Raw genomic sequence first — 27328 nt, 5'->3', positions numbered from 1 at the left:
TATTTGGCCGAGATACAACTATTTGAAAATCTGGAATCTGAGGGTGCAAAAAAATCTAAATATTGAGAAAATCGCCTTTAAAGTTGTCCAAATTAAGTTCTTAGCAATGCATATTACTAATCAAAAATTAGGGTTTAATGTACAGTAGGAAATTTACAAAATATCTTCATGGAACATGATCTTTACTTAATATCCTAATGATTTTTGGCATAAAAGAAAAATCAATAATTTTGACCCATACAATGTATTTTTGATATTTCATATCTAGTTATGGGTTTAGTCGGGCTGCACAATTTGGGGGGAGAAAAATCGAATTGCGATTTTTCTGATTTAAAATGCAATTTAAAGACAAAATCAGGTTTGCGGTGCTTGTTTGTAGGGCTGCACAATTTGGCCGAAATTTTGTGATTATGTATCAATATAACCATAAAATAATAATAATAATAATAATTAAATAACAAGATGTATTATTATTATTATTATTATTATTAAATGAAAATATGAAAATCAGTGAAGACAAAATAAGAAATATTAATATTTGTATATTTCACTGTAATTTTATTTTACATTACAGATGTAAAATTACAGTACTAATATTTATGGCAGTCTTAATTTTCTGCTATATATCATTTCATTTCGATTAATCGTGCAGCCCTAGGGTTTAGTGCGTCCACAGCGTCGTATGTTTTAGTCTTGTTGAATGTGTAGCTATGAATGAAGTTGTTTTTTAAAGAAACCACTACCAAAAACTTTTTAAAATAATAACATCAAAATGACCCAAATAAATGTCCCAAATATGGCAACACATATGCAACGAGCTACAACAGAATATGTACTTATTACTTATTCAGAAATTCTTCATTCATAGCTCAGCAGACGAATATGCCCTTTAAGTGGAGACAAAAATATCATAATTACGAGTTCAGAGCAAATGAATGACTGTGCAAAGTTGTAATTCATGAGTGGAAAGTTCATTCTAGATTATACATGAGTTGCCAAGTTGGAATTAATGATTTTGTGAAGTTATTTTAAATTTTACATGCTGTATTTCAATTATTTTAAAGGTGTGATGTACAGAACAGCTGATAGACAACAAGTGTAAAGATAAATACTTGACTTTCAAGGTTTGCTGTACACATTTAGTTTCCATACCATGCATAAATTAGTGACAGAAATGAATAATATTCATAAGTTTGAATTCAGATGTAGTTAATTTTTGGGGTTTTTTATTCACGGTATAATTCTTTTGTTTTGTTGTGGCTACGTCTGTGTTATGTATCCAACTTGAATGTTCTCAATTGATTTTCATCAAAGAATTTGATGAGAAATTTAGAGTTTATATTGATTTTTTTGTGTGTGTGTGATTTTGAGTGATCTCCTCAGAAACTCGAGTGAACACAAATGTGAGAATACTAGGATGTTTTTAACTAGGAGAAAGGGTCTCACTTTGCTCTCCATTTAATCTCATGGCTATCTGGGAGAAACAACTGAGATACAATTTGTGGGAATACTCTTATTATTATCTCATAATAAGAAAGAATGTGAGTCCAAGGATGTATTTTGGAAGTGACTGTATATTATTTCCAGGAGACGGCGTAAATGTTTTGAGACTGCTTATATAGGTTATCTTCTCAGAATCAGCGGTTATCTGCAATTGCTTTGTGTTTTACCTTTCAAAGAGAGGCATTTCCCTGACCCAAGTCGAGCCAGTCAAGCGGCAATGACTGCACCTCAGTGTCAAAGCTAATTGGTAGCTGATCAAAATAAAGGCTTGAATGGGAGTTGTCTCTGCACCCAGAATTACCCTGAACTGTGGGTGAACCCAGTGCTCCCATCAAAGAGTTCACTGGAATTGTCCATGTGCCTGAAATCATCTCACGCTGACCTCAAATTAAACAGGGAAGTGCTGTGTTTCACAACTGCCCGTTCAGCAGAGGAGATGAGGAGATGATTGCATGAGTGATTGTAAAACCTGCCTTGATGGTGCCATGATTAACAGCTCTCTCCGAAAGACAGCTGACATGAGAGTCGAACAAAAAGACTGTCTTGACATTGTGAACATACAATGGTGTGACCAAAAATGTATTTATTCATAAATACATTATGTTCGCAAACATAAGTGCTACTCCACTTGTGTGAGTAAGTTTTATAAAGCGATCATTGTTTATACAACATTTGTGAAAATGCCACTGACATATGTTCATATTTGCCTTCATGTGTGTAAGATTACCTCACCAGCTACAGTCTAGCAACCAGCCACACAGGCACTTTAAAAGCAGCACCATCTGCATCCTTTGTTTTTTTCTTTTTTCACGAATGATGAGGTGTTGATTTCAGTTGGTTGACTAGGAGCCAACAGGAAACCGAGGAAATAGATCACAAATTATATTGTAATGGTTTTAGAGATCTGAACTGGGAAATACTGAACTTACTGTGACAATTGCATTCTTGATCCTGTTATTAAATATACTCATAAAGCCACCAAGTCAGCTATAAATATTGCAATCAACTTTATAGTACTTTATGTTAAGGCAACTTTCACTATTACTATTGCTCATAAACCCAAATCCCATCTCATATTAAGATGCATTTTCAATGATTTTATTACAAATAAAATTTGCAATAACGTTTCGAGAGAGGACCCTCAAAAGATTTACTCAAAACAACGGGATATAGTCAGGATGGATGAACGTTTCCACTACTGACTACTTCCATATGCGTTTTCGGGGTTTTGATCACAAAACATTCTAGACCCCATTTCCATTTTTTCTTTTCTTTTTTGTTAACACTGACCACTTGTGATCGGATCACAGAAAACCAACTTAATGCTAGCTGGAAAAAGAACCATACTTTTCTAATATTACAAATAAAATTTGCAATAACGTTTCGAGAGAGGACCCTCAAAAGATTTACTCAAAACAACGGGATATAGTCAGGATGGATGAACGTTTCCACTACTGACTACTTTCATATGCGTTTTCGGGGTTTCGATCACAAAACATTCTAGACCCCATTTCCATTTTTTCTTTTTTTTGTTAACACTGACCACTTGTGATCGGATCACAGAAAACCAACTTAATACTAGCTGGAAAAAGAACCATACTTTTCTAAGAACCCAGAATCTTATGATATTTACTTGGCAGAACATAAAAACCGAACCTTATCGGAAAACAACTAGGATATCATAAAGACTTGAAGGTAAGCTCTTTTAACTTGATCCAGTAAGCAAACCCTAAGACACCCAGAACTCCTTAGCAATAGCAACATTGTACCAATCACCCAGAATGCCCTAGCATTGTGGTTTATTTGGATGCTACATAAAACCTATCCTTATGTTCTAATTTGAACAATTTTGATCTTGCACCTGCAGCAGCGGGCAAAATGCCACCTGCCAAACAGGCAACACGCAGAGCAGTTGTCTGGCTGCCTCTCTCTCTGCGCAACTGTCCTGGCAGATCTCTCTCGTGAGCCCCGGCAGATGCTTAGCTAGGGAGATAAGGGCCCAGCGGCGTTTGAGACACGCTGACAGGATGCTCCATTACACGGTGTAATTACAACCAGAAGCGGCACCAAGTGTGAAAGCGACTGATAACATCAGGTCAACCAGTGAGCCGGGAGTTCAGTGGGAGGTGGAGGGGAAAGATGCATCCCTGACATGTTATGATTCCACGGCCCTCAATTTAGTGAGCGCATACCTGACAACTCACACTCAAGCTATTGATTCTAACTATGCCGACACACTAAATAGGTACATGCAAAAGAATATTCCAATATTAATCAGAATATGGTCATATTCTGATTATACAAGAACCGTATTAACCAGATTGTCACAAATAACCTGTAAAAACGGATTAGAAATCAGAATAAGATAGAGAAGACTGAAATCACCTTATTCAGAATAATGTATTGATGATGAACATTTTATGAACATAAAATAAAACATAACGGTTTACTTTTTTACGTTTCATGACCTACATTTAGCAATTTGTGCCATTGTTTTTCTCAAGTATTTCTAGCCACCAAGGCTGATTGGAAATTCGTGCCTGTGGCGTCATCTCTGCAAAGTGATATTACGTAAATTTTTGTATGTTTCAGCCACGTTCAAAAAGAAATGTCCAGTGAGTGGCACTAAAAGTGTGTTCAGTTTTATATGAAACAGATGAACATAAATCTGGCAAGGTTTTTTTTTTTTTTTTTAATGTATTTTGTATGTATGGTATAAAAGGTTGCTCTATCAAATCACATGTACCACTAAACCTGACCCTAAACCTAACCAATAGTGTTAACAAAAGCAAACGTGAGATAAAAATGCACTTGTGTTTCGCGGGACTTACACCCGAGTGCTCTGCATCATAGGCGTAATACTTTACCAGGTGAGCTACTAAGCAAGTTTACTTCATCAGAGAAATCACACATATGGAGCTGGATATGTGATGCAAACAACAAACAGCATTTTGAGCTCATAATCTAATATTGTGCATATTTATGGCATAGTTTTTAAATTGATAATCTGCTCCTGTAATCATAATTTGTGCGAAAATGAATCAATCTTTTGCAGACAAATGTGCACGTTTATTCGTATTATGCAGACTGATGTGCAGGACTATAGCAATATTAGAATATGGGGGAAATGAAAATGTGCGTGGCTCTCAGGACATCAGCGCTTGCTGTACTGCAGTTTATAGATGTGAGAAAACACACCACAGGTGAAGCAGCACAGCGTCACAAGGTCGGCGAGGGGACAACCACAGGAAAGCTCTCATAAACTCAAACACAGAGGGCGTCAGTATTGCCCTCTCACTCTTGCTCGCTCGCCTCTGTCCTCGACTTACCCTTACCCCCCCTCCAACCCCAGCCTGGCGACACGTGCTGATTCCACAATAAGATTTGTCTGTTTTATTTTGAGGTCCTGACCCCGCCGCCTTTGGGAATGTGAACTTTTCTTCTTTATTGGTGGCCATCAGGCTAAGAACAGCTGTGTGTGTGTGTTAAAAAGAGGGAATGAGAAAGGGAAGTGTGCAAAATGCCTCCATTTGGCTAGACGTGGATTGCTCCCATTAAGCAACAAAACAAGTCCAGATTTCACGCTTGCCGTGGGACGTGCATCCTACAATTTGCCACCTCAGCACCTTCTCAGCATCAAAAAAAGCCAGGTTTATAATCATTTGGATGGATGGAATGAACCCCAGAAATAATGAATGAATCAGGAATGAATCAGTGATGCATGGATCCTTCACCTGTGCTCTGTCCTGCAGGGATATTAGTTAGGTTGCTGCTGGGCTGCTTGTATGGAGAATGGGCGAGGCGGAGCAGCGGTTTGCAGGAGCTGAGGAGGTACACCATCTCCTGTCGCCAGGCTGGATTTATGATGCTTCCTCTCACTTTGAAGGGCAGCTCTGTTTGCTTAGACCCCGCTAACTACTTTGCATGGCCTGCCCCAGTGCATGTTCATTCACAATAACGCTCCAGTGCCGCCAACCCCCAGGAATAAGGTTGACGTGCTTGAAAAAAAACCATCACTGGTCCTTTGTTTGTTTGTTTTTTTATCTCCATAATTTTAAATGCTTTTAAGGCAAATCCTCACAAAACCTCTTAGGAATAAGTTCAGGTCATATTTCGTGCCAAAAACAAAATAAACAATATGAAATTATATTTTGCATGAAGGAAAAAGTTTTATTTTCAATTATTTTATTTTTATTTTCATGACAATTAAGAACATTTACTCACTACTGAAATGTGAAAAATATCATTACATTAATCTAATTTGAACAAAAATATACATATTATTGTTACATATTACTTGAATTTTAAATTATAATTTTTTTATTTTAACGTATAAATCACGGTAGAACTTGTTTGTCAACTTTTTGTGTTGATTCTAATAAAATCATTGTGGTTTAAAATTTACTGTAATAAAAAAAAAGTAAACATGCATATTGCGCAGTAATGACAATTTTGGTCATTTTTGGCTTAACTGTTATGGAAATGTCACAATGCAAAAAAATAATAATAATAATCAAGCACATGCCCTTACTCGAATGTGTATAATTGAAATGTGTTAAAAATATTTAAATATTATTTAAATTGTAAAATATTTATACATCAGGGTAGTATTTGTTAAATTGCCTTTCATTTATTCTGATTTCAACAACAACAAAAAATCACTAAATTACAGTATAACCATTAAGAATACTGAGAATTACAAACAAACCTAAAAGTAACATGCACAGATGCATTGTGGTAATGACAATTTGGGGGGAAATGTGCGGAATTGGGGGGGAAAAAAACCTATATGATCCAAAAATAAAGTTTATTTCTTTCTGAAAAACATAATTTCACAGAAACACACACATATAAATATAAATATTACCTGGACATGATTTAATGAGATTCACATCTTAAAGGCTCATTTTCTTGTGGCAATTCAGTGACACTAATATCGCAACAATAAAAGGGTTTGTATGAAAATCTGAACTCACAACACATCCTGACTGTTCACGGCACTGACATATTCACCCCAAACAAACAAGTGCAAAACCAAGGGGTGACAATAACAGTAAATCTGATAATGCGCAGCCAACTAATGGAGGTTCAAAGCGAGGGAATGGTAGAATGGAAGGATAGATCGTGCCATCTGCACCTCTCCACGGCACAACACACTCCGTCTACAGCAGCAACAGGAAATCTCGGCAAAGTTCAGCCATGGGTCAGTGTAGACATCGCTCCTCCCCTCTGCCCTCCCTCACCACACACACACACACACAATGCCCTTACTCGAATGTGTATAATTGAAATGTGTTAAAAATATTTAAATATTATTTAAATTGTAAAATATTTATACATCAGGGTAGTATTTGTTAAATTGCCTTTCATTTATTCTGATTTCAACAACAACAAAAAATCACTAAATTACAGTATAACCATTAAGAATACTAAGAATTACAAACAAACCTAAAAGTAACATGCACAGATGCATTGTGGTAATGACAATTTTAGGGGAAATGTGCGGAATTGGGGGGGAAAAAAAACCTATATGATCCAAAAATAAACTTTATTTCTTTCTGAAAAACATAATTTCACAGAAACACACGCATATAAATACAACAACAAAAAATCACTAAATTACAGTATAACCATTAAGAATACTGAGAATTACAAACAAACCTAAAAGTAACATGCACAGATGCATTGTGGTAATGACAATTTGGGGGGAAATGTGCGGAATTGGGGGGGAAAAAAACCTATATGATCCAAAAATAAAGTTTATTTCTTTCTGAAAAACATAATTTCACAGAAACACACACATATAAATATAAATATTACCTGGACATGATTTAATGAGATTCACATCTTAAAGGCTCATTTTCTTGTGGCAATTCAGTGACACTAATATCGCAACAATAAAAGGGTTTGTATGAAAATCTGAACTCACAACACATCCTGACTGTTCACGGCACTGACATATTCACCCCAAACAAACAAGTGCAAAACCAAGGGGTGACAATAACAGTAAATCTGATAATGCGCAGCCAACTAATGGAGGTTCAAAGCGAGGGAATGGTAGAATGGAAGGATAGATCGTGCCATCTGCACCTCTCCACGGCACAACACACTCTGTCTACAGCAGCAACAGGAAATATCTGCAAAGTTCAGCCATGGGTCAGTGTAGTCATCGCTCCTCCCCTCCGCTCTCCCTCCACCCCACACACACACACACATCCACCTGAGCGGCCTTTGAGGGGTCATGAGGATTAGCGACGGGGCGGGGGCAGGGGAAAAGGGACACAACTACCATATAATTCAAACAATTAAGGAAACATTTAGTTAATGGTGCAGTGTGTGTTAAGTGTGCGACCGACCTTTTCCTGAACCCATTTACGAACTTCTGTTTTGGTGTGCGTGGATGAGTGTCACACGGATGTCCAATAGCCCGCAGAGAGCTATACACTTTTGCCACATATTGTTAGTCTTATGTAACCGTGAGGCATACATCTTCCACCTCAGATAATGAGTTGATGGGAGTTAACCGAAACTGTTGTCAGTTTGCTGAACACTCCTTGCTGATATGCCAGCAAAGCTTCCAACAATCACTAATGTCTCTCTTGTGTGATATTAGTAATCGTGGAGTGGTTTAGTGTGCCATTGGCATTCCAGTGCAGATCTGCTAGGGGTTATGATTATGACTAAACCGGGACACACGCTTCCTTAGATGATGCTGACTCTTATCTCTATAGAGCAGCAATGTATGATTCCATTGCAGAACACGAAGAGCCAGCAGGGGCTGCCTGACCTCTCTCTAATCATGAAGTCAAATCCTGGTCAAACCCTGAGGGACAGCCGTGACGGAGGAGGCCGGCCTGCCTCCATACATGTGTTTGGAGCCGTGATTAAGCATTCCAAGAATGTGGTATGAAAATAAGCAGCTTTGATTGAAAACAAACAAACAAACAAGATATTATTCACATAATCTGACTCAGGCTCAGCCAGGACGTTCGGTCACATGGAATACATTCATGTGTCTTTAATGGTGTTTGCTGTCAAGAAGGTTTGAATATAAGTGCTGCAGGGATGACATGTTTTTGTAGGCCAAAACCTGGAAACGAGTTTCCATCATCTGGGTTTGGTTAAATGCCTAAAATAAGGTCTGTTTTTAACACAAGCTCAATATATTTTCACATTTTATTTAACAACATAAAGTACATCAATTTACACACCCTTGGAATTTTCAAAGATTTTACTTGTTCTGAAAAAAGGCGGTTGCTAACAAGTAGCTAAATGGGACTATGGAGGTTTTCTGGGACATTTAAACGGCATCATGTTGAACAGGTAAACTCATCTACTCATAGTCCACTTTTACAGCCTCATTGTGCTCATAATCACTCTTTGCAAACTATTCTAACTCCAACTTTCAGGGAAAATGTTTTTAAATAAAGACTGAAAGAGTTGTTGGAAGCGTAATGATGGTGACTTTTAAGTCACGCGACAGTGGTGTAGTCTGCAAACATTTAGCTTTTTAATTCGTTTGTGTTTAGGCTTCAACATTTACAAAAGCACAAACTTCATTACGGATTACCATGAACGAAATCTGTTAATCAGTTAAAATCTCCCTCATCATCAAAAATCCATCTTCATACGGCATATTTGAACATTCAAAAACATCAATGAGATTTGAAAGCGGCAAAAGCTTCAGAAACTCACCTTTTGTGTTCCACAGACAGAGGAAAGCAAGTCATATTTACATTAGAACGACTTCAGGTGAGTAAATGATGACCGAACTTACATTGTTGAGGTCTAAGGAGTCGTCTGAGGCCCATTAAAGCCATACTGTTGCGCCCCCTAGCGGACATCCAATATAGTGTAAATCTCTCAGTTAAAAAAAAAGAATGTGATGGACAAAATCTGACATCTGTAGAGCCATAGGCGGAGGGTGAACCAACTCCAGGGTAAGGCTAAAAGCAGCCAAATCTATTAAATACAAACATCATGTCTTTTTAGGCAAGAACCAGACATGGGTGTCATGTAGGCTAATAAAATATGTTTAATGGGACTGAATTTGTATTTAAGGTGATTACAATTTGATTAAAACATTAGAAATTGATAATTATATAACCTAACGTTTCCTTTCCACGGTTATTCAAACGGCGAATAAATTACATAGCATACAGAAAGTGACATTATCACTAACTTTGATCTATCGCGAGTTTAAGCACTCTCAAAAAAAACTATCGTTATAATCACTGAAGCTGTCTACACTGCGAAATGAATCTTTTACTTACATTGTACGTACATCTGCGTTTTGCTGTTTATGATGAGAGGATTCGCAAGAGTCCGGATTTCAGTCAGCGAACGCGAGCGCACTCAACAAAGCTGATGAGTTTCAACGATGACTCATCTGAACGCCTCTGATTGGCCATTGCATTCCTAAACTCAACAGAATCGTGTGGGATTGGTTATAATGCGCAAAACTGTAAAAACGCCTAAATGAAATACGGTGCAACATGAGCCGCAATCGACACTTTCTATTCATTTTCATTTTGTTAGCAACAGACGCAATAGATTTAATTTTGAGCAGGAGCATTTTTGTCCAATTTAGTGGCATTTTTGCCATAAGACCCTGGCCAGCCTTACACACGCTCCGCCTATGTGTAGAACCACTGTAAATCGAGCGGCAACCTCCCGATCTCTCTCGTGAAGCCAACAAGGAAGTGACTTAAACTGTAATTCGTCAACTGGCCGCTAGAGGCTGGCTGCAAAAGGGAGTCAATCCCATAGACTCCCCATGTTAAAATGCCCAACTTTACAGCAGAAAAAAAACATGTTTACAGCCTGGTTCAAAAAATTATTTTGGTCTATATAGCTAATTTTGCCCTTCATGACAACTGAGGGGGGCGAATTTTTTTATAACTCATCCGTTTAAATTATATTAAGCCTTAAAGTTCTGCATAATTAAGGGCGTGGCCACTTGAGTGACAGGTGGATTGCCGCTGCTGTCATCACCGTCGAGCTAGGTGGGCGTGGTTTCAGCAGCCAGCTCCCGCCTTTTTGCCCATTTTCGATTATCCGGGAGTGACGCGCGGTGACGCCCTGCCAAGATGGCGACGGCTGGCTCCGCCTACTTTAGGCTTCAAAACGCTCGTCGGAAGTCTACGGGTTACGTCACGGACACTACGTCCATGTTTTTATACAGTCTATGCTGTAAACTGATGAAAAGTATGGCTCTCAAAAAATGAGCCGCAAGGTCCAAATGTGCCAAATGACTGTATTAAATGTGTTCCTGGAGCTCTTGACTGCTCTTTAACGGTAGTTAGCCATAATGAATTTTTCTTGCTTGCTTGGTAACAGAGTTGAATGGTTAATGAATGTGGTCAAAATGGAATTCGAGCATAATTAAATCCAAATGATGTCACTTCCTATGTGTAGCATTTTTATTTATTCATTTAAACTAAGAAAATCATACAGGGTCATCATATAAGTCATACATTTTGCTAATTAAAATTAGTTAATAATTAGTGGAGTAAAATGAATATAAATTCAATAGATTGTTAAAATTATGATATTGTTGAATGATTTAATTGTTGGACAGAATAGAGACAATCAAGAAAGCGAAGTCAAAATCGTCAAAGTTTAAATAAGTCAAAGTTGAAAACGTCCTACTTTTCATGCTGTTTTAGACAATAGTGTATGTGGCATATCTAATAATTTTCTCTACAAAAATACATTTTGGTGCCTAATGCTTTGAAAAAGCACTAATTGGATTGGATGCTATTTGTGGAAAGATTTACACATACCTTAAAGTTTGTCCTCTAGTGGACGATGCGCGTAATAACATCCTACAGATCTTGTAGGTAAGCAAGATCAAGCCTCAACATTGTTTTAAGTTTACCCTTTGCAATCTGATTACGGTGTTGTATTTATTAAACTAAATCGGAGTCGGAATTCTAAGGAACTTTAAACATTAAATACACGAGTGCTCCTGGATGAAAGAAACGTTAGAAGATAAGATGACGAAGCTGTGCCATTCTACTTTAATGATGTGTGTCTGATGGGAGTTTCAGACATCTTCACTCCTTCTGCTCTCACTCGGAGTGAAGCCCAAAGCTCAGATTCTGCTTTGGATCTCAAAACGCTTCATTAATAGTCGTGAGAGCTTGACTGTTTCCACAAGAACAGCTCAACATCTGTCCTAAACTAGTGCCTGTGGTGTTTGAGGATATAAGAGTCAAATGTCTCCACGCACCTACTTTATTGTTAATAATGCAATGTAGAATAATAAAAGTCATCAACCAGCATTATCTAAAGCAACTTCAAGAGTATACATGTATGCTGGACATTTAAGATCATGAGAAACAAATTGTCCAGACTTTTGACTGGAACTATAATTGCTCCAAAATCAGATCAACATCACCTACTACATATATTAAGTATGTTGAATGATCATTTTACATTTTAAATATTTTTTTGACTTTGCCCATTGGTATTGCATAATTATAGGTACATACCATGTCCTTGAACCCTTTTCAAGATTAATATTTTTTTTTTAAATGTATGCATGTATTGATGGCACATGGTAAAAATGGTACATGCTGTAATTATAGAAGAAATTGCTCAAACGTTTTGAAAGTTTAGCATACCGCAACTGCCAAACAGCAGAATAAATAATATTTGGTTATATAATAAAGTATAAAACAATAACAAATAAATGCATTACAATATTCTGGCTTTATTCATATTATTGCATTCATTTTGAATGACACAGCCACACGATAGAACAGAATTACCTGCACACACAACAGAGATTAGTGTGGCCTTTCTCCCAGTTAAAGAACATTCTGCATGAAGACCAGAAGTGAAGGATTTCAATCGAGGATTTAAAGAATGTGCAAAAGGGGTTTTCTTTAATCCAACGTAACATCAATAATAAAGAAAACAACAGATGACTTTTTTTTTAACATTTGAAAATTGTATTAAAAACATTAACGCAATACTGCCTTTTGTTCTCTTTGGTATTTTCTCTATTACTGATAAGAGAAACTTTTGGTCTGATGCTGGCAAATCACTTACAAGTTTTTAAGAATCTGAATTTTTACCTAACCTACAATTGTAAAAACTACTCAAAACATCATCTAAAAGGCAGCAAAAGTATGAAAACAGAAATATAAAACCCCCATCCACAGAGGACATGTCTAAATACAAATACTGGAGCTAAAGACATCTGAATGTCAAATTCAGACCAATAAAGCCACCCGTTACAAATACACCCATCAGTCAAACCCCATACGTTTCATATACTACTCTAACTCATGATACTCACTGTATGTACACACTTGCTGGTAGAAGTAATAAATAGATCCGCTGGTATATCCATGAAAAAGTAAAAAAAAAAAAAAAAAGTCCACAACCCTTATGGAAAGAGAAGAATATGAACACACTGGTTGTCTGATAAAGTGGACACATCTTCCCACACATCAGTAGTCAGCTCAGTTATCCACGCTGGAGTAAGTCATGGCATTGAGTGCTGGTCTTTTCTTCCCTTTGATCTTCAGAGATCCATAGCGTGCCTGTGACCAATGAATGACAAGCATTGGTTACCATGATTAAACTCACGCACAGGACAAATCAAGAGGGAAGCCATAATCAATAAGGTAATATGATTTGATTAAGGACTGCAACAACTAAATTATAAAAATGGCACAGCAAACTTCCATCAGTGATGTCACTTTACAGTAGTGAAACAATGCTTCTGAATAATGTGGGTTCCTACAATGCATATATTACTGTTATATTCCTACCTGTAAATGTTAGAAATTCAAATTCATGTGAATATATAAATTAAGAGTAAGCGAGTTGCTACTAAACTTCAAATGCTTCTTTCAGCAAAATGCAACAGATAAAAAAAGGTGTAATAACAGAAAAAAAAAAAAAAAATTCAATTGATCAAATAGTCAAGATTCCACGTTAAATTAATAGTTCACCCAAAAATGAAAATTTTAGGGATGCACCGAAATGAAAATTCTTGGCCGAAGCTGAAACCGAACATGGTTTTTCAAGGTTTTTTCCCCCATGTATTTTACCAGTTTTTTGCACCATTGCATAAATGAAATAGCCAAAATGTGCTTTTTACTGCTTTGTCTAGCTTTTCAAAGAATAATTTTTTTTTTTTTTTTTAAATATTTAACACTGAACATTTTTTTTAGCATTCTTGCAGACATTATACCAACAAAGCACAATTTAACTTAAAATTAATAAGTTAGTAAAATAATATTTTTTGGCCATCAGACCCCCTTCTTGAATCAGGCATGTATTTTTTACTGTACAAATAAAAGCAGCCTTGCTAAGCAGAAGAGCCTTCTTTTAAAACATTAGAAAATATTACAGATCATAATTTGAACACTACGTGTGAATGTTATAATAAATGTATTAACACAGCTGTTGTAATTACTATTACTATTATTGTTATTATTGTCTTACTTTTTATTTTATTTTAAAGAACAACGATATTTATTCAAAGGAGGCGTATGCGTGTATCTTTACAGAAGCAGCACAGAGAGCCTCTTCAGAAATGTGCGTGACGCGGCTGGAATAAACACAAGCATTGACTAACGTTAAGAGTGGCCGCAATCAGCTTCAGTGGCCGTATCACAGCCACACTGCACCGGAGACGTGTGCAGTGTAAATTGTCTAAGCATTAATGGTAGGAAAGCCTGGAGCGCGGCCACTTATGAAGTGTTTCTTGGAGGTTATAGTACATTGAAGAATGATCATATGACTTTTTACATACGCTATGTGACCTATAAATGCAAAAAAAAATAACCTTTCCATTGCAGTTTTGCGAATTATTCCTTTTTCGCATTGCCTGAAAAACCACCTCATGTGAGCGTAAAAACTTTTTTGCGATATATGGGCGCTTTTGCAAAATTGAAGCGTTTCCATTAGGCGTATTTTCAATTCGCACAATTTGAAGGGGTAATGGAAACACGCCTACTGTTTCAGCGCAGATTTTCCTGGCGCTTTGGACTTCGAACCCTGGTTAACAAGCAGATCCGCCGCGAGTTTGTGCAGCGCTGTCAGAATAGGCTACATGCAATTCGTACGTGTATTAGAAAACATAACATTCTGCAGTTTATTTACTATTTGTTTAAGGCCATTTCGCGATTTCAGTCATCATACAGTAACCAGCAACAATCACCCCTTCCTCTTCTCATCGAAGACATGCAATGCAGTACTAAACAGTCTCTCGCTGTCGGTGCTTGTAATGATTTTTGCATCTTTCTCGGACAGTTTTAAATGTTTCCACACTGCTGACATGTTTGTTGCATTATAAAGAGTGCGCGCCTCTTACTCTACGCTGGTTGCTATTTGATCGCGTCACATCATTGTTCGGTACAATTTATTCAGTCTTTTTGCTATTTTCGCCAGAATAATTTCGGTTGCCAAACATTCGGTGCATCCCTAGAAAATTTGCTGATAATTTATTTACCAACACTCAGGCCATCCAAGTTGTAGATGAGTTTGTTTCTTCATCAGAACAGATTTAGAGGAATTTAGCATTACTCTCGGAGGTTATAGTACATTGAAGAATGATCATATGACTTTTTACATACGCTATGTGACCTATAAATGCAAAAAAAAATAACCTTTCCATTGCAGTTTTGCGAATTATTCCTTTTTCGCATTGCCTGAAAAACCACCGGGTGCCGTCAGAATGAGAGTCCAAACAGCTGATAAAAACACCAACAAGTAATCCACATGACTACAGTCCATTAATTAATATCTTGTGAAGCGAAAAGCAGCGTGTCTGCAAGAAACAAAACCATCATTAAGGCATTTTAACTTAAAACTTTCACTTCTGACCAAAATAAAGTCCATAGTCCATAATAATGCTTCCTCCAATTATGGAAGAGGAAGAGATTTTAGCCGGAAGCAATAGTTTGAACTTAAAAACATATTAATGATGTATTTGTTTTTTACAACCATGCAGCTTTTTGCTTCACAAGACGTTAATTGGTGGACTGGAATTGTTTGGATTACTTGCAGATTATTGTGATGTTTTTATCAGCTGTTTGGACTCTCATTCTGATGGCACCCATTCACTGCAGAGAATCCATTGGTGAGCGATGAAATGGTAAATTTCTCCAAATCTGTTCTGATGAAGAAACAAACTCATCTACATCTTGGATGGCTCTAGGGTGAGTAAATTTTCAGCAAATTTTGGGGTGAGCTATTCCTTTAAATGAAGGTTTTAGATTAACTGAAATGCTACATGTAGCACAATATTTTGTGATTATATAATGACATTTGTATTTATTATAATGACAATTATTGTCCTTTACATTTACAGAAAAATTATAGTAATGAGTTGCTATTTTCAAAGAAGAAAGTACGTTTGTATTTTTATATCCATTTTCTATTTATAAAACAATGATTAAATCCTGCTGCATTCAAACATTTGCATTTTTAATCAAATATAGCAAATAAAAAGTGGCTTTTTACAAGTGTAATGTAATGTTTATTTAGTTACTGAGTCTTGGAAGAACAAAATAGGGATGTGCTATCAGGTTTTGTTGGACTTACATCTCTGCGCAGTTTTGAGCGGGTGATTTTGACGCTCTGAGATCGTCTGAGCCCATGATGAGACACGGCTTCATCTTCAGAGTACACAGGTTTACCCTCGTCATCACTCCTGTCATCGTCATCACCATGATAATACTCTACAAAACAAGTTGAGAGTTAAGAAAACAAGATGAACACACAGATCAGCGCTTGATCAGATAGAACAGCAGGCATGATCGAGATCACTGCTCCTCAAACAGCTTTTGTCTTAAGGCCCAGATTTGACATTGGCGACCCAGTAACAAAGAATCAAAATTGTCTACTGTACAAAAAATACATCCTACATTGACAAAGAGCAGAAAACATTTACAGATTTATTCAATAATATTAAAATACATTAATAATAAAGAATAGGCCCAATAATATGGGGAAAAAATTAAGATGATATTATGCTAGATAGGAAACTTTTGTAAGCACGTGACATTTTTGACAAACAGGTGACACATGAATCTGTGCCAAAATACAGCAGAATTTGACTGGATGTCAACAAGATTATTTGTTTATTATTTGTGTATTATTCTGCATTTAGCATTGTTTTTACTGTCCATTTCTCTATCTGAACAGACTTATTTTTGGGTCGCAACTGACCAGTTCCATTTTTTTGTGAAGGGTGGGAATGTGATTTCAGCCGTGGAGAAAGGACAAGCGGGGGAAGAGAGAAAGAGAGAGAGCAGCTGCCGGGTTCAGGCCGCTCCTGGCACCATCACCTCTGGGCTCCCCGGGTAGAGCTGGGAGCTAGGCAGAGTCAACCTGTGCCAGGACGCCTAACGGCAATCCAGCCAGAGCAGATTCACTGCACACTCCATCACCCAAAGGACAGGTTATAACAAGACCATACTGCACTGCACAGAACTGAAGGTTTAATTTAGCATGTCAGTTCTCCATTCCGCCATAAGGGGGCAGAAGAAATACATAAACCGATGATGCTGAAAAGCCTTCCTTTGTTTGTTCCCACGCCCACTGCTGTTTTCAATTACTGAAATATAACAACTTTCTTGGGATTTAGAAAAGTATGCGATTAATTTTCCAGAACTATTCTAGTTCTGTTAAGACCTTGTGCAAGCTAAGCAGAAAGAGCTTTGAAAGAGGACAAATATAAAGATCTAGCAGACAGGTCTTTGTCCAAACACATAACCAGGAGAGATATAACTTCTCACAAACACACACACACACACATATACATATATATACATACATATATACATATATATATATATATATATATGTACATACAAGCCCTTTATACTTTTAATTAAACATATCATGTATTTGCCTTGCTACAATGATTGTTTGGTTCAAATTATGGTTTTAAGTAATTTCCTATATTAGAGTAAAATAGAGTAATTTAGGTAATGCTACATTGCCTATAAAAGAGTAGAAATGAATTAAGATAATTAAGGCATGTTTTCTAACCTGTTTTTCACTAAAGTGCCAAATGCAATCATTATTAATAAAAACCAATACGACAAAATATAACTAACAGAAATGCTTACCTGCATATATTTGAAAAAACTAATGACACGCTCTCTAGGAAGCTTAATGGGCAAATAATAAGCACATTAAAATCACTGCGTAATTCACAATTGCCAGCGAAACCATTGTGAACATATGCATTCACATTGCACAGCTCTACTCTCTAATATCAGAAGACCCTAATACTTGTGTGAATATGATAGACAGGACAGCCTAAAAATATATACAGGCATGTTTTATGTTATGCCTGTCATTCAAAGCTGATCTCTGCTCCTTTTAGAAAAAGCAAAACCCAACATTGAAGCATGAGCGAATAAATAACACACTTCCTCTCTCTTTATAGGCTACCTCCCATTTTTAAATTCAAACTGCAATTAGCAGCTCGTTTGATCAGTCGAGAACTTTCACCTTGGCTTTGAGCCTCTGAAAGGGAATGCCATTTTGGAGGAGCTGGCTTTCTGATGGCTTCATTGCAGACGAGATGAAAATGACCTGGATGCCAGCGGAATTTCAAACGCGGCGGACGCATTAGCATACAGAGATAGAAGCACATTAGGTATTCCGCTCAGAGCCTCCCCGAGCTGCTTTTTCCTCTTCTTCATCTTCTCACAAAGCAGCACTAGACCTTTCATGCTAGGAACGTGCCGCTATTACTTATTACTCTCCCATGCTTGAGACAAATACCCAATCCATTCCATTTGCTCCAAAACCAGTTAACACGGCAGTGATTTCCAGAAGCATGTGAGATTTAGTTGAGATATCATTATGAAAGCTGGATGGCTTTATTTGCGCTACTGAACATCTTTACAGACACTTTCCCACTAGATGCGTCACACAAAGGCTGTAAAATGCTGCCTTCGCAGGCGTCATCAAAGCACGTCTGAATTCAATGTTTGTGTATTATCCTGTCTACTATGATGGTTTATGAAGACAGCGTGTGCCTATGATAATGCATTGGAAGCTCTTTTGAAACCAAGTAGCTTCTGTCTGTTAAGGCAAGAGTAAGGCATCTGCCTTCTGTTGTGGACACAGCTGAGAAACACCAGTGTGAAAGGAAACAAAGGATGGTGTGTTAATAATTAATCTGAGAGGTAAGACATACCAGCTCCGTCGGGCTGGTCCATGATGGCTCTTCTGGCTGGGTTGGAGCTGTATGATGAATACGCGTCGTCATGAGGGATCTGGGTAAGGTCGTGCATGCTGAAGCTCCTAAGCTTCTCTGTGATGGCACCTTGACCCTGTAGAGAAAAAACAGCCCCCAGTTAGGATAAACACATCAGCGCTGACAACACACAGAACAGCTTTAACTGAGCATTACAAGACTGCATGGACATCCATGATGACATCATTATGACATGCATGTATGTATGAATGAATGCTGATAAGATTTGGGATCAGTTCCAAGTGACCCGCTACCTAGTGAGCTGCCCTGTTGTCAACTGAACAAACAGCACAGATTGATTTCTGTGGGAGATGTGCTAATACATCACTAGATTATCAATACGGACAATGGTTGGTTGGTGTATTTTTTAAACACCATGCCAGCTTCCTTGGTTATTTTCATGGCAAATGACAACTATTTAATAAAATATATTTAAAAAAAAAAAAAGGACTCTGGCATGAAGAGCATATCAGTGGATCTTCATTTGATATTAGGAATTTAGGTGTGATTCTGGAACGTCATATTCGGCATTGTGTATATATGATCTGATCCCAGTGATTACTGATAATAATATGCGACTTTTACCCACAGTAGGTTTGATTTCATACTTGTACACTCATTCATTTTGCATTTTGTTGATGACGGAAGATACTATGGTAGATTCAAGATCTGAGAGTGGTAACACCTTACAAAATCTACTGAAAGTCCTTTTTTAGCACCAGCCTCTGCTTGTTAATTTCCTCGAATATATGGACAATGCATCGTTTTTGCTAGCGAAATTGGAAAAAATAAGTGCTAAAGTGACCACACGTTTAGAAGGAAGCATAAATATGCTAGAATATAATTCTGCCTTAAAATGTTGCTTACATATGCAGCGCACTTGGTTTTTGGAACTGAGCTTAACTGAACAAAGAACAGGAGATAAAAAATAAAAACATTTGGATAGGCACATGTTAGACCTCATAACATCAATGTTTTAAAATGATGTAATAATACTATTAGTGCTTAACACTATGTCAGAGTCGGCACAAATGTAGAAAAACAATGAAAAAATGGAAAAAGGAAAGCATGAGCTAAAAGCTGTTAAAATGATGTTGCTTTTCCACATGCTGTAGACACTCTATAGCATTACCTGCACTGAAGAGAGCAGGGCTGCAGTATTCCTATAGGGCAGTATATGTCAAAAACAAAACAAAACAAAACAACATGCCAGAAATAGAGTAAAAGCAAGGAAGAAGAGCTATGATGGGGAAAATTTGGCAGCGTTCAAGAATAAAGATTGACAAGCCTTTTACAAGCTCATTGGCTCCACTTTAGAGACGTCTTTCAATAACGGCATCTTTTCAGAGAGAGCCTAGGCAGGACAGTGGCCAAATGAAAACTGGAGCATTGTTGAGCAGACCTGTGTTCTGCTTCTGATTAGGATATCAGCATGATTACATTTACTACAGCACTTATACTAATGTCCTTGGGTTGGTTTCACAAAGGAACAGTGACCTTTGCTTGCAAATGGAAGTCATTAGTGTGTCATTTATTGCTGGTATTGAAGGTTTGTGCCAGTGCACTTGTAATCTTTGTTGCACAGGGAATAGGGACAGGAAAAGAGGTTAAGGTGAAGTGTCATTTGCAACCCTTTTACTTTCATAATCTGATGTACACTGCCATTCAAAGGTTTGGAGTTGGTATGATTTTTTAAAAGTGTTTTTGAATTAAGTCCCTTATGTAAAAACAGTAATATTAGGAAATAGTATTCCAATTTAAAATAACAAAAGTTTTCTATTTTATCATATGTAATATATGTAAATTATTCCAGTGACACAAAGCTGAATTTTCAGCATTATCACTCCAGTCTTCAGTGTCACATGACTCTTCAGAAATCATTCTAATATGCTGATTTGCTGTTCAAGAAACATTTCTTATTATCATCATCAACTAACATTTCTTATTATATCAAGTAATTTGAAATACAAATGTTTGTAACACTACAAATGTCTTTACTGTCAGTTTTGATCAATTTAATGCATCCTTTCTGAATAAAAGTAATAATTTCAACAACAACAACAACAACAAAAAAACAATCTTAATCCAAACTTTCAAAGGGTAGTGTATTCCTGAGTGAAACAGAACATTCAAAGAAAAAGATTATTAAGAAAGCAAATAGGGTCTGTTTTGATTTCATGTTGACCCACACAGTATAAACCTACATATCAGAGGCAGAACTATATATAAACTGTTCAAAACAGCGCTCTTTCATTCTGTTTGTCTATCTCCAACACACACACACTTGCCTTGACAGCAGCAGACACAGCAGCAGTTGCAGCGATGGTCAGGCCCTGCTTGCCAAAGTTCACCATGGTCTCATAGCTTCGCTCTTTCGCCTGGACAATGTAGTCGTCGATTTCCTTCAGGAACATTAGGGCAAGATTGAGCACTTTCTGATCACCAAGCACATAATCAAACAATAAAATATGCAAATATATGTTACTACAAAAGAAGAACCAGATCAGTAGTTCTCAACTATTGGTCTGTTCTTATAGTGTCGCAGAACAGCAGAGGTTAAAAAAAAAAGAAGCTATATATTATTTTAAAGAGGAGGAGAACAAGCCCTCCATATGTTTTATTGTTGACAAAGCCTGTGCAATGAAAGCACAAATTCATCTTTCATTTTGAATATGGCGAATAATAATACAATATTTGGATAAATGCTTTGCAAAACCAGTGTATGAAGCGTAGATTCACCCTTTCTTTGGAGGACAGCAGAGGATGAAGAGCTTTTCTGTAGATGACACTAGCTCCTCTTGTGTAGGGAGACAGAAGCCAGATCACAAACGCAACCTTGATCTCGTAATAGAGGGGAAACCTTCAGATCAGAGGGGAGAAAGTAAGATATGATGACCCACGTTCCATCTGATTAATCATCTAACATAATTACACTCATTAAAGCTTTATTCCAACAAATTAATTTGTGCTACTCTAAATTAAAATGGCAACTTCGTTTCATTAAACCCTGATTGCTTCCCTGCATTCCTTTGTCTAGGGAAACAAAAACAAGCTCTTAAATGAACTGGCTTGCTTCTTTAGCCTGACATGAATCACTTGTAATCAGGTAAATGCGTCGCTGGAGTGAAGGAAGACTCCTGGCGTCAGACTCACCAGGCTATGGTTAGATCTGTGACGGTCTCCACTACTGTAAACAAGGCGAAAACAATCCAGTACATCATCCATCGCACCTGAAAAAGGAACAAAACAAATGTGATTTTCACTGAGGATTGCATAATACACACATTCATGTACTTAATTAGGAATAAACACAGCAGAAAGGAAAAAAAAAACTGTTAAATAAACACATTTTTTGATTTAAGTGCACTGATATAGAAAATGTGACCTATACAGTAATCAATTATTGAGTTTTTTTTTTTAATAACCTGTATTTGTTCATATTTAATTAATTAATTAATTTATTTTTTAAATATAGATATGAGCCATCACACACACACACACACACACAAAACAACAACTGGCCACTGTCGTAAAATAAACCCTGGTCAATTCTGGTCAATATTGACATGAAGTAATCACTGTCATGTACAGTACCCCATTACTTCCCAAATACATAAATGTGTATTATTGATTATGTGAAAAGAAAAAGCCTGTGGAGTGATATGAGAGACATGAAGCTAACACAGCTATGCTTAAATTGACTGTAAATGATAATGATCAAATCTACAGTTTATAATCATCATCCAATAAATCTGACAACAGAATTTTGAGACTGACAATCAAGTATACCGGAGAGCCTGTCATAATAGAGTACAACAGTCTGGTCCTGGAATTAAAAATCCCATTCGCTTTCTCCATGGGAAATTAAAGACTGGCCTACTACAAGGTTGTTTGTTAGTCAATGGTATGTGCTTTTTAAGAAGCCAACAGCCTGCATTATTTCAACTAACTTCCACATTTTTCTTCAACTTTTTCCCCCATTCGTGATGAAAAACTACATTACCCATGATTCAGCATAAAAATCTCTGTAGCACTCACCCAACTCCCATGAAGCACTGCAAATTACATAACCAAGTCTCCCTACACTCTCTATTTAAATTTGTGTGTTTATATATATAGCCAGATCACAAACGCAACCTTGATCTCGTAATAGAGGGGAAACCTTCAGATCAGAGGGGAGAAAGTAAGATATGATGACCCACGTTCCATCTGATTAATCATCTAACATAATTACACTCATTAAAGCTTTATTCCAACAAATTAATTTGTGCTACTCTAAATTAAAATGGCAACTTCGTTTCATTAAACCCTGATTGCTTCCCTGCATTCCTTTGTCTAGGGAAACAAAAACAAGCTCTTAAATGAACTGGCTTGCTTCTTTAGCCTGACATGAATCACTTGTAATCAGGTAAATGCGTCGCTGGAGTGAAGGAAGACTCCTGGCGTCAGACTCACCAGGCTATGGTTAGATCTGTGACGGTCTCCACTACTGTAAACAAGGCGAAAACAATCCAGTACATCATCCATCGCACCTGAAAAAGGAACAAAACAAATGTGATTTTCACTGAGGATTGCATAATACACACATTCATGTACTTAATTAGGAATAAACACAGCAGAAAGGAAAAAAAAAACTGTTAAATAAACACATTTTTTGATTTAAGTGCACTGATATAGAAAATGTGACCTATACAGTAATCAATTATTGAGTTTTTTTTTTTAATAACCTGTATTTGTTCATATTTAATTAATTAATTAATTTATTTTTTAAATATAGATATGAGCCATCACACACACACACACACACACAAAACAACAACTGGCCACTGTCGTAAAATAAACCCTGGTCAATTCTGGTCAATATTGACATGAAGTAATCACTGTCATGTACAGTACCCCATTACTTCCCAAATACATAAATGTGTATTATTGATTATGTGAAAAGAAAAAGCCTGTGGAGTGATATGAGAGACATGAAGCTAACACAGCTATGCTTAAATTGACTGTAAATGATAATGATCAAATCTACAGTTTATAATCATCATCCAATAAATCTGACAACAGAATTTTGAGACTGACAATCAAGTATACCGGAGAGCCTGTCATAATAGAGTACAACAGTCTGGTCCTGGAATTAAAAATCCCATTCGCTTTCTCCATGGGAAATTAAAGACTGGCCTACTACAAGGTTGTTTGTTAGTCAATGGTATGTGCTTTTTAAGAAGCCAACAGCCTGCATTATTTCAACTAACTTCCACATTTTTCTTCAACTTTTTCCCCCATTCGTGATGAAAAACTACATTACCCATGATTCAGCATAAAAATCTCTGTAGCACTCACCCAACTCCCATGAAGCACTGCAAATTACATAACCAAGTCTCCCTACACTCTCTATTTAAATTTGTGTGTTTATATATATATATATATATATATATATATATATACACACACACAAATTTAGCAATAAATGTAAACTATATTATATATTTAAAATCTTTAAATCAATTATTTCTCCAATATTCCTCCATTTTCAATATTCAATTAACAATTAAGTCATTCTCAGTCGCTTCTTGGAATTGTACTTCTTTCCCTCATTTAAGCCATTAAATACATAGTTTTGTACCTTTTTTTGCTTTAAATTAAAGTTTGTAATTTTGTGATTCACCTCTTAGCTGTTTGGTTTAATTCATGGCTTATAACTCTTTAACAAAGACTTAAAATCCCTATGGGCACTTCCGGAACCAAGGCCAATGAAAAAGTGGGCAGGAACTGTTGTACTCTATGATGGACTGATGATCTACTGGTAAGTTGAGGTGAAAGAATAAGCTGTCTCTGCCTCTAACAGCTGGACGGCAATTAAAACAAACAAAGAAAAACTCAAACTGGATGATCCCAATACACCGTACAGATATATTGTGCATTCCAAGTGCTATTCTTAATGCAGCACTGATCACCTATTGCCAATGCAAGTAGATGCGCCACACTAACTCTAACATAAAACACCTGGTACCACGCTAAAGAATATTTTAATAAAATCCATGCATTTTTTTCCTGTTCAGTAGAGACAACGTCTTTCTCTTTCTGCACAGAGTGGTGCGCACCTCTTTTCCTAGGGAGATGTAAACACAATCGAGTGTAACAAAAAATCATTATGGCCGTGACATTAATTTCCATCCCAGCTCTCTGTGTGTGTCTCTCTGCAGCAGGACCTGTTTGGTATGCTTTACCTCTCCTCTGCTCCCAACCACAGCGAGCTTTCAGCCAGCTTCTTAGCATTTCAATTTCAAACGCCCGTGCAGACAGTCATGTGATCCCAAACCTTGAGCTGCAGCTCTCGGAGGTATTAGGTGATATTTTCAGCCTCACTGAACAAAGTCAAAAGAATCCATGCAGAGGCAGCATTACCAGCTTGACAGGAGGCGTCAGATTTAATTGGTGTCCTCCCAATGAACCTTCAGCGGTCTGAGAGAGATCAATGTGTTGCATCAGCCACAGGAAAGCTGCCGCTCCGTGACAAACCATCAATCGAAATCCACCAGCGGTGATCTTTTTTCATAGCGTGGAGCGCTTTGGTTGCTGACTGCATCGATGCAAGAAATCTAATCAGATGTAGAAGCCTGCCTCCCATAATCCTCCAGACAATCCTATTTATTACAAGTCTGCAATTACCTGGCTTCAATTAGAGAAGCATGTGAGATGTAAGCAGAATTTCCACCGCTTTGTTCGATCTCGTTTAAAGAACTGGGTTGAAGGCGATTCGAGAATGGGCCGGCACCCAAGACAAGCATGACTTTCCTGTTCAGCGCTGCATGTGGATAAGCAGTTGTGTAGCCTCGATTTCCAAAGGAAAAATCCCTTTGAAGTATCCTGATTGTGAATGGACGTATTCCTTTCCTGCTCCGCATATGTACCATGCAGAGGTTTCTTTGTTCAACATTTAAACTGAGCAGTGAGATATATGAGCTGACCAATCTGTTTATCTAACAAACAGGAGTTGTAGACGTTGTACAGATTTGCTCAGAGTGGAAAAACCACAGTGTGGTTTCTAAGAGCATCTAGTCTATGCTAGTAAACACAGGCTTTGTCCACCGGCCCTATAAAAGGCCTGCAACACAAATCATCATTTGTCCAGTTCTATTTTGAAAATTATTTGAAAGAGGTTTCTCAATTAATCGTCTGAACTAAAAAGGCAAACGCAGAAACGGTTATGGCATGTTTTTAAAAAGCAGCTTTTGTGGTCGATTGAGCTTTCTTCTTTTTTCCAAGGGCTTGCTATTAAAAGTCTAAGTTTACCGAAACTGACTTTCCACTTGAAGATTGAGGAACATTCAACATTCCAGCAAAGCATATAAACATCCGTGATGTTGGGTAGTGGTTAAATGGATCGTAGTTGATCCGTGATCCGTACGGACCAAGCCCCACGGTTCGGCATGCATGTGATCCGCGGATTAATTGCAAAATGTAACCATAATAGAGTATAAGTTTATAATTTGTTCGTATTTACACAATTCCAGAGAGAAAAGGCAAAAGGATATCCTCTGAACAGACACATACACATACAATTATGACAAACAGTGAGATATATGAGCTGACCAATCTGTTTATCTAACAAACAGGAGTTGTAGACGTTGTACAGATTTGCTCAGAGTGGAAAAACCACAGTGTGGTTTCTAAGAGCATCTAGTCTATGCTAGTAAACACAGGCTTTGTCCACCGGCCCTATAAAAGGCCTGCAACACAAATCATCATTTGTCCAGTTCTATTTTGAAAATTATTTGAAAGAGGTTTCTCAATTAATCGTCTGAACTAAAAAGGCAAACGCAGAAACGGTTATGGCATGTTTTTAAAAAGCAGCTTTTGTGGTCGATTGAGCTTTCTTCTTTTTTCCAAGGGCTTGCTATTAAAAGTCTAAGTTTACCGAAACTGACTTTCCACTTGAAGATTGAGGAACATTCAACATTCCAGCAAAGCATATAAACATCCGTGATGTTGGGTAGTGGTTAAACGGATCGTAGTTGATCCGTGATCCGTACGGACCAAGCCCCACGGTTCGGCATGCATGTGATCCGCGGATTAATTGCAAAATGTAACCATAATAGAGTATAAGTTTATAATTTGTTCGTATTTACACAATTCCAGAGAGAAAAGGCAAAAGGATATCCTCTGAACAGACACATACACATACAATTATGACAAAATACCCATCTCGACAATCATTCAGGTAAACGCAGTCAGTTATGTCGTGGTGGTTTTCAGTACATTATAAAGATATAAAACAGATTTAAAGGGATAGTTCACCCAAAAATGAAAATGTGATGTTTATCTGCTTACCCCCAGGGCATGCAAGATGTAGTTGACTTTGTTTCTTCAGTAGAACACAAACGGAGATTTTTAACTCAAACGGTTGCAGTCTGTCAGTCCTATAATGTCAGTGGATGGGAATCACAGCTTTGAGAGTCATAAAACATACACAAACAAAACCAAATTAAACCCTGCGGCTCGTGACGACACATTGATGTCCTAAGACACGAAACGATCGGTTTGTGCGAGAAACCGAACAGTATTTATATCATTTTTTACCTC

At 37.2% G+C, this 27328-nt stretch overlaps 1 protein-coding gene across 2 annotated transcripts in view; it reads right to left on the bottom strand.

The window, feature by feature from the left end:
- Nucleotides 1-12200: 12200 nt before the first annotated feature.
- The window catches only part of LOC107739051 (receptor expression-enhancing protein 3), a 34161-nt gene continuing 19033 nt past the window's right edge, over nt 12201-27328 (bottom strand). Inside the window, exons 3-8 of one of the 2 annotated variants that reach the window (XM_016551020.1) lie at nt 23201-23277; nt 21485-21605; nt 21034-21147; nt 18686-18821; nt 16072-16208; nt 12201-13058 (exon numbers count right to left, since the gene is read on the bottom strand). In XM_016551020.1, coding sequence (XP_016406506.1) covers nt 12978-13058; nt 16072-16208; nt 18686-18821; nt 21034-21147; nt 21485-21605; nt 23201-23277 — 666 coding nt within the window. In that variant the 3' untranslated portion in view covers nt 12201-12977. Of the gene's footprint in view, nt 13059-16071; nt 16209-18685; nt 18822-21033; nt 21148-21484; nt 21606-21898; nt 21995-23200; nt 23278-27328 lie in introns of those variants that run through there. The other variant, XM_016551021.1, reaches the window with a different exon arrangement.

The sequence above is a fragment of the Sinocyclocheilus rhinocerous genome, unplaced genomic scaffold (assembly GCF_001515625.1).
Source record: "Sinocyclocheilus rhinocerous isolate Xijiao unplaced genomic scaffold, SAMN03320098_v1.1 scaffold1066, whole genome shotgun sequence".
Lineage (NCBI taxonomy): Eukaryota > Metazoa > Chordata > Actinopteri > Cypriniformes > Cyprinidae > Sinocyclocheilus > Sinocyclocheilus rhinocerous.
This window is presented reverse-complemented; position numbering and strand designations above follow the sequence as displayed.